We start from the raw sequence: 15172 nt of genomic DNA on the forward strand, positions 1-15172 counted from the left end.
CCATGGCGAGAAGGTGGCGGGCAACGTATATTTGTGCAGTGACGTTTTAGCTGCTGCACCCAGTGTGTGAGGCCCTCTGATCCAGGTAGTAAGGTTGGTACTAAATAATCTGCAGGAATCCGTAGCGGCTCGCCGTAAACCATCTCGGCAACTGATGCACCAATATCGGGTTTGTGAGCTGTCCGCAGTCCTAACAACACTAATAGTAATGCTTCAGTCCATCTCTCTTGATGACACATCAATGCTGCTTTGGGTGTTCTGTGCCATCGTTCGACCATACCATTACTGGCAGGGTGATAGGCAGTCGTGTGGTGGCGTTGGAAACCGCACATTTTGGATAGCTCGAGGAACAACGTAGATTCGAACTGACGTCCTTGGTCAGTTGCGACATGAAGGGGGCATCAAAAACGGGCAACCCACGTACACAGGAACGTCTTAGCAGTAGTTCTTACTTGCATTGGTAGCTGTTGTTGCCATACGTGGAGTAACAGTCTATCAGAGACTGTCGATCTATCTACCAGGCTGCGTAAATGACGCCAGTATTCTGACGGGGTCCTATCTCCCCGTTTCTCTTGGTACAGTACTTGTTTGACTCTGATGTCGACTGACTTCACACACCGAGAAATTAATTCTTCTTTCAGTCTACAGTATGCTCCTTCAGTAGGCGGGTTCACTATAATGTCAGATATCAAAACCGAGGTCTGATGGTCCAAATTACTTATCACCAAGGTGAACTTCTCGTGATCACTGAATATTCTTTGTTGTAGAAATATATTTTCCATTACCGCGAACCATGTGTGTGGCTGAGAAGGCATGAATGGGGGCGCCCGTAATTGCAACCATTGAGTTGGTGAAGCATTGAAACCAGCGGGTACTTCCGTTGCTGTTACTTGCTGTGGTTGTGCTGCCATGGTTGTTGAACCAACGTCATTCCTTTCGTCCGGTATATGCTTTAAGTTCATATCTTTCGAAATATGCAACTGTAAAGTTTCTATCTCATTCTGAAGCCTATGAATTTGTTCCGTTATCGAACCGTATCGTTTGCCGCCGTCGGTCATTGCTTGTGCAGTTAATGTTCGACGTAGCTAACGAAAGAGTTAAAGTTCCTTAATCGGAGGTCACCAATTATGTAGGCGACTTGCCTACAACAAATAATTGCACAGCCGTCCGGTATAATGAGTTAACGAAGTAATATTTATTCGTGAAAACTCACAATGAGAAGAAACTAAAAACAACAGAGAAGTAACAAAAGCTAGGAGATCATATAGTCTTACGGCAAAGATAAAAATCAACACATGACTAAAAAAAAAACTCTCGCGCACCTTTGATCTCACTTTGCACCAGACATGAAAAATATCACTGCCACAACTTGTATATATGTAACTTGACTTTTTCAATTGCTGTAGTAGCTAAACGACAATAAAATTTCATTAAATTCAATTCAATTCATACGTTCAGTTCAATTTAATTCAATTCAATTCAGTATGATTTGGTCTATCCATAATCGATTATGAGAATAATAACGATTAATCGATTAATTGCAATGTATCGCCCATCACATGTGCTGTGTTCAAAACATCAAAACAAAACATGAAGCGGGTTGTGCAAGTAGTGTAGTATTGAAAATATTTATATTGTGAGGTTTATATACTTATGCGACGAAATCTTTTCATAATTTGTGACTTCCCAAATGAAGATTCTGTTTACATCAATGAGTGACGATTTATCTGAAGACTTTGTTTCATTTGCGAGGACGTCTCAGTTGCAATCGAGCCCAATTCGTAAGGATGTAACAAGAACTAAGCTTTCTTTTTCACAGCAGAAAGTTCGCAGGCGACTGAAAGCTTCTAAGAGTAGTCTTGACACTGCAAATGCGAAGTTTTCCGATTGTGCTAAGGAAGAAGATAAAAACTTGCAGAAGGGGTGTAAAAAGAACCGTGCACAAAAGAGAGAGACACCGGATGACGAGCAGCAGTTTTGTCCACTGTGCCAGATGCCTTTAGCGTCACTGAATATTTTGCCCGAAGTTCATGTTAGTACATGCTCAGTGGTTTGGGATGATCTCAGAGGTAAGTTATACGATTGCCCTCCAAGTGTAATAAGATCGAGAAACTTATTTATTATAAGAGTGGCAATCAGTGTTTTCACTGTTCAAGATAATTTATGTTACAAATCTTGCGGAATCCTTGGGATTAAAAATGTGAAGAAGAATGTATCAATCATTTAACATTAATACAGATACAGTCTCAAAATAAAATGGAAAATTGTTGTTCCAGAAGGATTTTTTTCTGCCACAAATTGTCGCTAATCGTACACGTTTTACAGAAACAGATGTTTTGAATTATCATTTACAATAATACTTGTATAGTTACGCCACATATTTCAGATCTCAGAAATGCTATGGCAGAAAACTGAAAAGATTGTTACACATAAAGTTACCTTCCATTATTAATGTGGATGCACTCAACGACTGTGATATGTCTTTCGAAAACTATTTCATAGTATCAGTGCATGTCCTAGTATGTCAGGCCCCTGTTGTTCAGGCTTCTGTCACAGTTTGTGTTAAGACTACTGAATTTCTAAGAATGTAGTCTTGAACGAACTGTGACAGAAGTGGGAGCAGTAGGGGACTGATGTACTAGAACATGCACTGATACTTCGAAATAGTGCATTGATAATGACTAGTCACTAGCCGAAATCTAGATTTACTTAATAATATCGTGACCCTGTTTAGCTGTGTGGTACATGCTTGCCTCCCATGCAGCAGACCTGGGTTCGATCTCTGGCTGGGTTGGAGATTTTCTCCGCTCGTGGACTGGGTGTTGTGTTGTCCTCATCATTTCATCCTCATCACCGGCACACAAGTCGCCCAGTGTGGCATTGATTGAAATAAGACTTGCACCTGGTGGCCGAACTTCCCTGGATGGGGCCTGCCGGCCAACAATTCCATATGCTCATTTCATTTCATGAAAGTAAAAGACGACTGATTGCTGTGCTTCATCATTTCAAAATCTTATTACCATCTCGTAAATATTCCAACTAATTGCTGTTTTAGAGATAGTAGTCTTCCTTGGAGACCTATTATAAACATTAAGCTACATATATTGCCTCTCACAGTTAATATCGGCTGGAAGAAGATTGCTTTCAGTAACCAAAATATAGTGATGGGGCTATTATCTTCGACAAAAGATTGTCACAAGTCCATAATTTTGAAAGCAGATATTTGAAATTATTGATGAACCTGATATATTTTAGTCAACAATCTTTGGATCCTTGTGCATTTTTACAGCTGTAGATTGTTTTTTAGATTTGATATTATTTTATGCTGGAAGGAAACCAAATTGAAAATATACTGGGTGATGCCTAGCACGTAGGTCTGCAGGTCTTTCAGTGACATAGTTGCTAACTGTGACATAAAATGTTCTGAAGCTTTTGCTGTGGTCAGTGTCTGACTTATTGTCCACCTCATGACTGGTTGTGTACCAGCAGACCAAACCTAATGAAGCCACTGGAGATGCATCCTTGATTGTTGTTAGTATTACCAACATAGTTTATTTATCCGAGGATCATTGTATGATGGTATAGAATCTGTAAATTTAATACAGGAGAAACATAAATCATATGTGTGTATATGACTATATACGTGGTTGTCATGGCTTTGTGGGAGGAACTATCCCACCATTTGCCTGAACTGATTTAGGAAAACTAAATCAAGATGGCCAAATTGACATAGCGTTAATCCTCCATGATCCCGAATCTGAGAGCAATGTCTTGATAAATGCAGTAACTAAAAGAAAGAAAGGGAAAAAAAGGTTGTAATGGCAGATTGAATCATGGTCTAGTGTGAGGTGTAGGTTAGGTTGAAAGTTGGAGCTTGGTTGTGAGTTGGCCAAGCCAACAAGTGTGAAACTGAAAAGACCTGGTTGTGGTGACAGACTGAGCTCTAACTTAACCCATTTGAAAAAATCGCCACTGACATCATGTGATAGTCGCCATGTTGTCTACACCGTTTATCACAAGTTTCCTGTGTCACTTTTTGTATTAGATGATACCCAGTGTGAAGATTGGAACAAGGTTCTGTAACAACATAACAAGTGTGCTATACATTGTTCATGTAGGAAACATGTTAGATGTGGGACTAGGCCTAGTTATTTCATTAATGTATCCAACCATATTCCGAAGAGGATATATTTTTTTTAAACCTTTTTTTTTTGTTACATCATTATAATCATTCAGTAGGCTGTTGTGTGTGTACTGACAATTTTAAAACCTCAAGAACACTTTTGATTGTTCTGATGTATGGTATATTTAAACAGTATACTTGAAAATACATGCCAGAGTTTTTTGTACTAGATAATGAAACACCTCTCCATTTCCCATGTGATTCATTCACTTATCAAGCAAAATTTATTAAACGTGGAATGAACTTTGCCCACAGTGGATTATGTCCAAAAGTAGTAATGGCTGAAATGTGGGAGTAATGCAACTAATGAAGAGAGTAGAAACAGTTACTAAACCACGTAATGAAGATGTTAAGTAGCTGATCAGCACAGAAAAAAGAATCTTAACATCATAGCTCAGTGTTCAAAAAAATTTGTTCTTCTTAATAGTAAGAAGCCCTACACCTCCATATCCTCTACCTCCAATACACCCCTCTTCCCTCCCGCAACATAGTGTCCTAGGAGGAATGATCATTCAAAGCAATAAAGTTGAGGACACATGGGCTCCAAAATGCATACCTGAAGGTATATGGGGACTTCCTCATCTCTGATACTTTGAAACAAATCTCTTCTGCTGTCAGCTCTTTGCTTTCTGTATTTTGAGAGGTGATAGTATGGACCAAAACAAGGGAAAACTGCCCAGTAACTATTGGCTCTAAAGTGCATATCTTAAGAGGTATGAGCACTTGTTTATCTTCACTCATGTGAAACATCTCTTAATATATGCATTTTAGAGCCCATGTTTACAAGATTTTTCTGAATAAAATTCAGTCATCAGTTGCAAATATATTTTTATTATGCTTTACCAGGTTTGATTTCGGAATAAAATTAAGTCGTCAGAAACAAATATGTTTTTTTACACTTTGCGGTTACCAGTAAAATGTAATAAAAATACATTTGCAACTGACTGAATAGAATGAGTGGTATTCTTGGCTGAGTTGAATGTGGAAGAGGTGGGGGGAAGGTAGGAGCAGCAGCAAAGGTGCTAAGGCGAAAGATACACAGCAGGAGAAGAGAGATGGAAAACAGTGTAAGTGAATGCTCAGTCTCATCACAGCAGGAGTAGTGTTAAATTGATCATGGAGATAAATTGGAAGAGTTGTTGAGGACCAGGGTAGAAAGATATTTTTGAGATATGTGTGTGGGTCAGGCTCCTTATACTTGAAAATTTACTAAAATGGAAAAGGTGGGGGGCCAGAGGGAAGTAAGCAGTGTGTGTGAGATGAATGATGGGATAAAACTCCTTGTGGTCCCTCTTCTTATTCCTCCTCCCCCCTCCCCCCCCCCCCCCCAAACCTCACCACCGCCACCACACACACACACACACACACACACACTCATACACATGTTTCATACCTCTCTCTATTCCCACTTTGGTTTCATTGTTTAGGAGCGTCCTCTACCTACTAATAGTCATTGTCCCATCTTTACTCTTGCCCTTCACTTCCTATCACCATTATCCACCTCACCAACTGCCACCAAGATAAATACTCATATAATGATTGCACAGCACGAGGACAGAGAGAGTGAGTGAGTGTTCATGTCGCTCTTAGACAAAGCGTACAAATTAGCTTGTTGAAATTTGTTAGATTGTTCTTCACCCAGATCTAGTGGTCATTTTATTTTGAAATGCTAGATACATAACCCTCAGGTTGCTCCATCACTTGGGTGAAATATTCAAATTTCTGACTCATTTCCAATTAACAGTATTTCACTATTTGAATATGGCTTGTTCAGGAGATTCCAAGGGAGCATCTAGAGACTCTCATCTGGTATGTTCAGTTTTTTCTTATGGACATATTCTGTGTGTACATTTCCACCATTACAGAAGAAATTGAAGGCACGGGATTTTTAAGACTCTGTAGTTTTGTCTAAATCCTCGGGTGGTGTCCTTTTAGCTTGGACCCAAGCTCTCTGAATGTATTACCTAATAATGAAATAAATTTTAGAGTTTTGGATTTATTTTGTTTATATTGAACAGATGAATGATTGCCAATTGTTCCTTTGCTTAATGTGAATATCCTTTTCATACTTGTTTGTTGTTCCAAAATACTTAATGGCAGAAATGGATATCAATATTGTGAAACTTCAGTCACTATATTAACTTTAAACTTTTTTGTTTGTTTGTTTTCAGTTAGTCAAGTCTTAATGTATCAACCTGTTGATACCATCCCTTTGGTTTACTCTTTTTCAGAATGTCCCCAAGGAAAGGAGTGTAGTGAAACAAGCATTTTTCACTTTAAAGACTTCTCCCACAAATTATTGGCAGAAATTCGAGCAACAGTCATTGACTACAATCGTCGCCCATCAAAAGACGATTTGTGCGATGTGGACAGAAGTCAGTTGTCGGCCAATAAGAGGATAATATCAGAGACCAGTACTGAGAGTTCTTTAGATTTATTTTCGGATGAGGGAGATGAAGGAGGCTGTATTAAGCAAACAACTTATCAAGCTGCCTGTGTAAATGCTGCTTCAGGTGGGAGGAAAGAAGTGTCAGTTTCTTCTTCATCACAGTCAACATATTTTGAAGCTGATGTTGATGACAACGGTAATGTGGATACTAGTGAATCAGTAGCAGATTTTAACAAAACAAATCATACAAAAAGTATCTCGTCCAAGTGTTTTGAAGGAAATAGCTCTACTAAAGTGCCCTCAGAACGATTTATACGCCATAATGACCTAACAACTAGCAGAACAAATGTTTTTTCGGGTTCTGATGAATCGTCCAAATCTGTTTCAATTCTCAAAGTTTCTTCGCCTGTTGAACAACTTACCAAAAACCCATTCAAAGTTAAAAAGCCTAGTAACATCTTAAGAAACTTAAGTGGTGGTAAGGACAATTACTTTTTAGGTAATCTGGAAGATAATCAGTCAGTGGAAGCTGCATTGGTGAATACTGAAAAAGAAATTTCAGCTTGCGACAGTTCCAATAGTCTGAAATCAAATACAGTGGACCTGAGCTGTGATGAAGACAGTGATAGTTCTGCAAGAACTGATAAAACAGAAATTTTTCTTCAGAAAAGTCTTCAGTTTAAAGGTAGCATTAAATTTAAAGGCAAATGTGACAGTGCTGATACCACCAATGTTAAAAGTCCAGTTAAGTCTAAGACTATTCCATGCAATTGTGTCCATGGGATCGCTTCTGAAGTACCTTCTGTAGAAATGGAGATTAATTCACCAAAGAAGTCCCTAGTAAGTCCTGTCAAAGTTCATCTTACTTACAACAAAACTGGGTGGCAGGGTCTCGGCATTGATACTGTCCCTGGAACTTTACTTGATGAGGTAAGACAACATTTCTGACAAACAAAGCTCAGTTTTGTTATTTTTAGACTGATGAAAACTAAAATAGTGTGTGTGGGCATGTAACAGATGTGCATTGCCATAAAACTGTGTGTGCGGTAACTTAATTATGTGTTAGTTTGTTGTATTACTGTGTTTTTATGCTTTTTGTGACTATTCTTTGCTCATTATGAAACACTGATATCTCTAGTTAATTGAACTGTGTACATAAACAGTACTACACCATTCACCCTCATGGAATTTACTCGAGTTAAGTCAGGTTTCAGTTGTGCTGCAATCCAGCTCATTTGTGATATAAAATATATTATTGGGAAGTAATTAAACGTGACAAGTGACAATATGTAGTATAAGGAAACAAAAGAAATTATAAAGAATAATATACTCAGACGAGTAGAAGACTTGAGCATACTCAAGTGAAAAACAGTGTTTGGTAAAACAAAATACCACTGTCTTAATGAAATTCACTAGACTGTTGTGCATCATGCTAGCAGCTACAGTCCTGTAAAGTCAACAGCAATTCCCTTATTTGTTAAGTGTGTTGATTCACTTGCTCATGCACCTTGTGGTGGTCCCTATCATCCAAATCAAAGATTAAGGATATGTTAAAACTTCCTAAATTTTGAAAGATGGATGATTACGTTGCAGGTCACAACTTACCAAATAACTGGTTTAGAAAACTGATACAACAAAGTGTCATGCTACTTGTTACAAAAAGTATATTGTTATTAGGCTGAGAAATAATCAATGTGACCACTATCTGAAGCTACAGAATTTGAGAGACAGGGAAGTCAGTAAATAGCAGCTCCATGTGTATGTATACCATTTATGTGTTTAATATATTAGGTTGGTGGATAAGTTTGTTGTGTTTATCCCTAAGTTTAATAAACACAACAGGTAACACATAATAGAGACTTTAGTCATCAATAATATATTCTCCTTCACTATTTACAACAGTCTGCCAATATTGGGGTAACTTTCCAATTCCATTATTGCAGAAATCATGTGGTTTTGAGGTGAAGAACTTGTCGAGCCATATTAGGATCGGATTTTCATCTGGAAAGGAAGTTCCTTGAAGGTTGTTAGACAGAGAGCAGAAAAAGAGAAAGTCTGAGGCCTAAAAATCAGGTGAATAAGTTGGGTGCAGAATGACTTCCCAACCCAGCTCCCGTATAGTGTTTTTTGTCAATCCAGCAGAGGTAAGAGGGCGATATTGTGGAGTAGCATCACTTAGTGCAGCCTTCCTGGTCATTGTTCTTGGATTCCATCTGCAAGACGTCTCAGCTGATTACAGTAAATGTCAGCAGTGATAGTTACACCTCGGGGAGGCAATTCGTAGTACACCACACGATCGCTGTTCCACCAGACGCATGACATCATCTTTTGAGGATGTGTGTCCGCCTGCTTAGCTGGGTGGTAATGTGCTTGTCTCCAATGCAAATGGGAATGGGTTCGATTCCTGGCCGGGTTGGAGATTTTGTCTGCTCGTGGACTGGGTGTTGTGTTGTCCTCATCATCATTCCATCCTTATCACTGGCACACAAGTCGCCCAATGTGGCATCGAATGAAATAAGACTTGCACTTGGCGGCCAAACTTCACCGAGTGGGGCCTCTCGGCCAACGATGCCATAAGCTCATTCCCATTTCCATTGTGGATGAGTGCAGTTCTATGTACGGGAAGTTGCTGATTTGTTGGAGCTCAACCATTCCTTTCTTTTTGTCATGTTAGCACAAAGACACCATTCCTTGTCACCAGTAATGACACAGGGTAGGAATGGCCAGTGTTGCTCATGAGCCAATTGATAACGAGCAAGCAGAGATTTACATATGGCCAGCTGCTGACTTTTGTGATTTTGGCTTAGAGCATGTGATACCCATATACCTGATTTTTGAACCTTCTCCGTTGCATGAAAATTTGCACAATATTGGAATGATTGCAATTCATTACATTTACCAGTTCTCGAGTACGTTGACGTAGATCATTGTGGATTAGTGCATTTAAATGATCGTCATCAAACCGAGAAGGTCTTCGTGAACGTGGAGAGTAACTGATATCAGAACGACCCACCTTAAAATGAGAAAACCACTTTCTTGCCGTGCTCTGTCCACCGGCATTATCCCAATACAAGGCAAAAACATTTCTGGCTGCTTCCGCTGCTGTCACCCCACTGCTGAACTCAAACCGAAGAATATGTCGGAAATATTCTGGTGTCTCCACTTGGCTCTTCATTTTCTAGCATCTGTCGCTCAACTCACATCCCAGATGACAAAATGACAATATGTAAACTCAAACATCAACAGTGAACTACAAATAAAAGTGACAGTTGATAAATAAGCTCATAGCAACTGGAATACCAACGTGCAAAGCAAAAACACTATCAACTTACGCATCAATGTAATAATATTGGCAAGCTGTGGGTGGAATGAAGGTAAATCACTCATTATATAGTTGAACAATCAACATGAACATGAGTACGACTGAAATCAAAGATTGCCATTAAACTTTGAGCGATGTTTTTTATGTGCTTGTTGACCATTGGCTGAACTGAAGAATGTGGCACCACCCGATGGCCTTGATGCCTGATGTCATCAAGATGGTGAACACCACGAAACTTACACAATATGGTGAAGATCACTCATTACAGACAAGGATAATATGAAAATTATTTATTTGCAGAAGTAACATCAAACTGACAGGACAATTGCAGGAATGAGAGAGTTTTGAGTGGAAACAAACTAAGTATACAGAATTCCTAATAATGAAGACATACCAGAACAAATATTAATGCAAAAAACAAGCAGACAAAATCCCCAACAATCAAAAAGACCATAACTCAAAAACCAGAACAAAAACTAGTATTGGAAGTTTCCATTGATGTAGTCGTGCAAGGCATCTCTGCCACTCTTCTTCATTGCTGCTGGCTCTGCTGTCCCCCTATCCGCAGGCCCCCCTAATCATCGGCCAGTACTGTGGTGGACCGAGGACGTTGCAGTTACTGACAAGGACCACCGACGGGCGCTGCAGCAATTTAAGTGACACCCGTCACAAACCACCCTCCTCACTTTTAAGTGTCTCCGTACTAAGACTCATTACCTTACTAAGCGGAGTAAAAAGGAATGCTGGGAGCGCTATGTTTTCTCCCTGGGAATGTATGCCTCTTCATCGCAAGTTTGGTCAAAGCTCCCTAGCCTTCTGGGCCACCAGCAACAGTCAACTGTTCAGGGTCCGAACCTCCAAGGTTCTCTGTGCACTGATCCATCATTCCTTGCAGAACATCTCACGACACACTTTTTTGACGGCATCGTCGTCTTCTTCCTACTCTACTACCTTTCTCCGGCACAAACGCAGAGTTGAACAGACCTCCCCTCTGTTTCATCCCGCACCATGTTGAGCCCCATAATGCACCTTTCGCTGAATGGGAATTGGTGCAGGCTCTTAGCTCTACACGAGACACAGCCTCGAGGCCGGATTCCATCCGCAACCAGATGATCCAACACTTGAACATTCCCAAAGGCCACAGTTCCTCAGGGTCTTCAACCACATTTGGCTCATGGGTGCTTTTCCGTCACAACGGCGAGACAGTAGAGTTACCCCAACGTTAAGCCCGGGAAAAACTCAACATCTCGCAACATCTACCGCCCCATTAGCCTTACAATTGTACTTTGTAAACTGCTTAAAAGGATGGTCGACTTCAGATTACGTTGGTTACTCGAATCTCGGGGCCTTTTGTCCCTGTTTCAGTGTGGCTTCTGGGCAGGGCGATCTCCAACTGACCATTTACTCTGATTGGAATCAGCCATCCAACGGGCTTTTACTCACCAGCGGCACCTTGTCGCAGTCTTCTTTGACCTACATAAGGCATATGACATGGCTTGGCGCCATCACAGTTTTGTTACCCTCCATGAATGGGTTCTGTGGCCCCCTTCCAATTTTTATCCACAAGTTTTTATCTTACCAGCTCTTCCGGGTTCAAGTTGGCACTACACTTAGTGCCCCTCAGGTTCAGGAGAATGGTATCCCACAGGGTACTGTGCTGAGTGTCACACTCTTCCTCATTGCCATCAATGGGCTTGCAACCTCTGTTGGACCTCTGGTTACGCCGGTGTTGTTTGTTGACGATTTTTGTGTCCGGTGCAGCTCCCACTCTGTAGCGTCTGCTGAGTGCCAGCTCCAAGGTGCCATCCGACGGGCCTCTGCGTCAGCCACCGTCCACGGCTTCCAGTTTTCTCCCTGCAAAATGCGGGTTATGCAGTTTTGTCGTCGACCCACAGTACAATCCAATCCAGAACTTTATTTAGGCAACCAGCTTCTCGATGTTGTAGCACAGTCCTGTTTCTTGGGCCTTATTTTTTATAACAACCTGACATGGCTGCCCCACATTCGCCAACTAAAGATTACATGTATGTGGAAGCTTAATGCTCTCTGCCTCTTGGCCCACACATTTTGGGATGCAGACCACTCCACTCTTTTCCTTCTGTACCATGCTCTGGTCTTGTCCAGACTAGATTATGGTAGTCTGGTTTATAGCTCAGCAACTCTTTCCGCTTTTAAACTTGGCATGCATCTCACTTACCTCTGTCAGGGGCTTCGTCTCCACTCATTGGACTGCATCCCATGTTTTTCCTCCCGTAACACCCCCCCCCCCCTCCCCATATGGATGGTGCCTAAACCACAGATTAGAACTGATCTATTCCAGGGTCCTAAGATCTCTGTTGCTCCTATGGTTTACCGGTGTCTTGTATGTGCCGTCCTTGCAGATTTCCAGGGTGTCACCATCTTTTACACTGATAGTTCTAAGACTATTGATGAGGTGGAATACGCTTTCACATCTCCTACTGGCTTCGAGCACCATTTAATGCTGGGATCTGCTATCTTTGACCTTCTCTCAGCCCTTCAGCGTACCGCCTATTCCGTCATCTTTCTCTGTGTACCAAGTCATGTGGGCATCCCAGGGAATGAATTGGCTGCCCATTTGGCTGGAGAAGCGGATACTTACTCCCCATTTACTTTCATGATTCCAGCTGCATATATGCAGATCTACATCAAATCTCTCTTTGCCCAACAGTGGAATGCCATCTGGAGTGCTAGAGCTCATAGTAATAAACTCAGCACAAACAAGGAGTCTACTGCAGTTTGACGCTCTTCTTTCTGCTGCTACTCGGAAGGAGTCCACTGTTTTGTGCTGTTTACGCATTGGTCATACCCGGTTCACCCATTGTTTGTTCCTACGTAACGACCCACCCCCCACAATGTGGTTGTAGAGCCAGACTGACAGTAACTCGCATATTGGTGGAATGTCCCCTTGTTTCGGCCCTTCGTGTTAAGTATGGTCTTCCTAAATCCTTAAATTTAATATTAGCATACGAGCCACGGATGGTTGACCTGGTCCTTGGTTTCCTTTGTGAAAGTGCTTTTTATTTCCAGATATAATGTTCTCCTTTAGACTTGGAGCAGGGCTGGGTTGGTTGTGATTGGGACTTCTTTTGCAGTCTTCTCGGTCTGTGGCCCCATGACCACCCCCCTTTTTTACAGTTCGTAGATCTGGTTTACCTTTTATGCTTTTACTGTGTGTATTTAATGTTTGTTATTTTATAATTTGACTCCCCTGACTGGATCTGTCCACTTTTAGCAAATCCTCATTCTTCTGTAATTCACTTTGAAATCGCGGGACTAATGACCTCGCCATTTTGTCCCATACCCCCTTTCAATTAATCAGTCAGTCAATCAATTTCTTTTTATGCTGATGATGTTGAAGGTGTTAAAGCTGTTTTCTTCGACAACACAGCCTGTCCTCCAGTGTGAGCCTGGCTGCAGCCACACATGATTCAGCGATCACTTGCAGTATGCTATCTGTGCATGTCCTGTATCTAGCACACTTATTAATTTTTATGTACCCTGGATCCACACAACAGCAATTAGGTGGCAGTAACACATATTGTCAACGGCTAAGCATTTTCACCTCAAGAATGACTATGGAAGTGGAGGTTGCCTATATGGTGGGAACTGTGGATTAAATATCCACCTTTGGGATGGTTGGAACCTCAGCATGACAAGGGTGTATGCCTAGGCTGGAGCTCCGGACCTAATAAATGCATGGTATTCAGGACAGACCAACAACAGCCTGACATACATTACACAGACCAACAACAGCCTGACATACATTACATACATGTGTGCTGCAGATATTTCCAGTATGTGTGATCCTTTTTCCTTTTGTTTGGGAATTCAACATCGCTCACATAAATGTTACAGTGGTTCATATTCACGAAATTGGCATTTAGCAATTAGGCTAAACAACCATGCACTGCGTTTTATTGTTATCGTTAATAGTCACTGACTACCAGTACAGAAAGAGACAATGCCAACACTGTACAAAAATCGCTGTGTCTTTTATATTCAAACCAGCGATCTCCGTCTTACTGCTTTAGTTCTATATACAACATGAGGTAGGCCAAGCAGACCTTTTTCCCTTATTTAGACATATAATTCTTAAAGAAACCGACCTCAGACACATGTGTGCTGTAGACCCTGATAACTGGCATTTAGCAACTGTACGGTACTCCGTCTTCAGGCCACGAGTGGCCTACCGGGACCATCCGACCGCCGTGTCATCCTCAGTGGAGGATGCAGATAGGAGGGGCGTGGGGTCAGCACACCGCTCTCTCGGTCATTATGATGGTATTCTTGACCGAAGCCGCTACTATTCGATCGAGTAGCTCCTCAGTTGGCATCACGAGGTGAGTGCACCCCGAAAAATGGCAACTGCGCATGGCGGCCTGGATGGTCACCCATCCAAGTGCCGACCACACCCAACAGCACTTAACTTCGGTGATCTCACGGGATCCGGTGTAACCACTACGGCAAGGGGCAACTGTACAGTGCAGCTGTAAAGTATTTGTTAAAAATTCAAGCAAGTTTCTTAAGAACTAGTTTACAATTTTTTATTCTGGGACACATACAGACACACATGGACGAACACAAACTCAAGACAAAATCATCACTGTCACAGGTGGGATTTGAATCCATGACCTCTCGAAAAAACGTCTTAGTGCCTTAGCCCACTTGGCCTCCACAAGCTTGGCTTAAGGGAAGACCTAAAGCAGCAAGAATTTGCCAGCCGCCGTGGTCTAGCGGTTCTGGCGCTGCAGTCCGGAACCGCGGGACTGCTATGATCGCAGGTTCGAATCCTGCCTCGGGCATGGGTGTGTGTGATGTCCTTAGGTTAGTTAGGTTTAAGTAGTTCTAAGTTCTAGGGGACTTATGACCTAAGCTGTTGAGTCCCATAGTGCTCAGAGCCATTTGACCCAGCAAGAATTTTTGAATAGATCATCCTTAGTCTGACACAACTACCACTCCTTTTGACAGAGGTATAAACGTTCGCTTCCTCCCCAAGCATCAGCATAAGAATGGCAACCAGACATCATGTCGCTGGCAGTCAGTCGCAATTACTCACTGAGAGCATTCATTTCATGACAGTTTCATCGCTCTGGCTGAATATGGTGGCTCTTCAGCTAGAGATGCTGGGAGGAGATGTGGTGTGCCACCTACCATTGCAAAGTATTATTGCAGGGATTATTTTGAAACAGTCAGTGCCAACAGAGTCCTTCCTCAGGCAGGAAGAGACTGGAAACACACCAGGACAGAGAGTCTGTGC

The 15172-nt window shown here is 41.6% G+C and overlaps 1 protein-coding gene across 1 annotated transcript in view; it reads left to right on the forward strand.

Moving 5' to 3' along the window:
• Positions 1 to 1569: 1569 nt before the first annotated feature.
• Positions 1570 to 15172, forward strand: part of LOC126176758 (DNA cross-link repair 1A protein) — a 62237-nt gene continuing 48634 nt past the window's right edge. Inside the window, exons 1-2 of the mRNA XM_049923927.1 lie at positions 1570 to 2069; positions 6415 to 7502. Of these exons, the coding sequence (XP_049779884.1) occupies positions 1691 to 2069; positions 6415 to 7502 (1467 nt within the window). The 5' untranslated portion in view covers positions 1570 to 1690. The remainder of the gene's footprint in view (positions 2070 to 6414; positions 7503 to 15172) is intronic.

The sequence above is a fragment of the Schistocerca cancellata genome, chromosome 3 (assembly GCF_023864275.1).
Source record: "Schistocerca cancellata isolate TAMUIC-IGC-003103 chromosome 3, iqSchCanc2.1, whole genome shotgun sequence".
NCBI classification, from domain to species: Eukaryota; Metazoa; Arthropoda; class Insecta; order Orthoptera; family Acrididae; genus Schistocerca; species Schistocerca cancellata.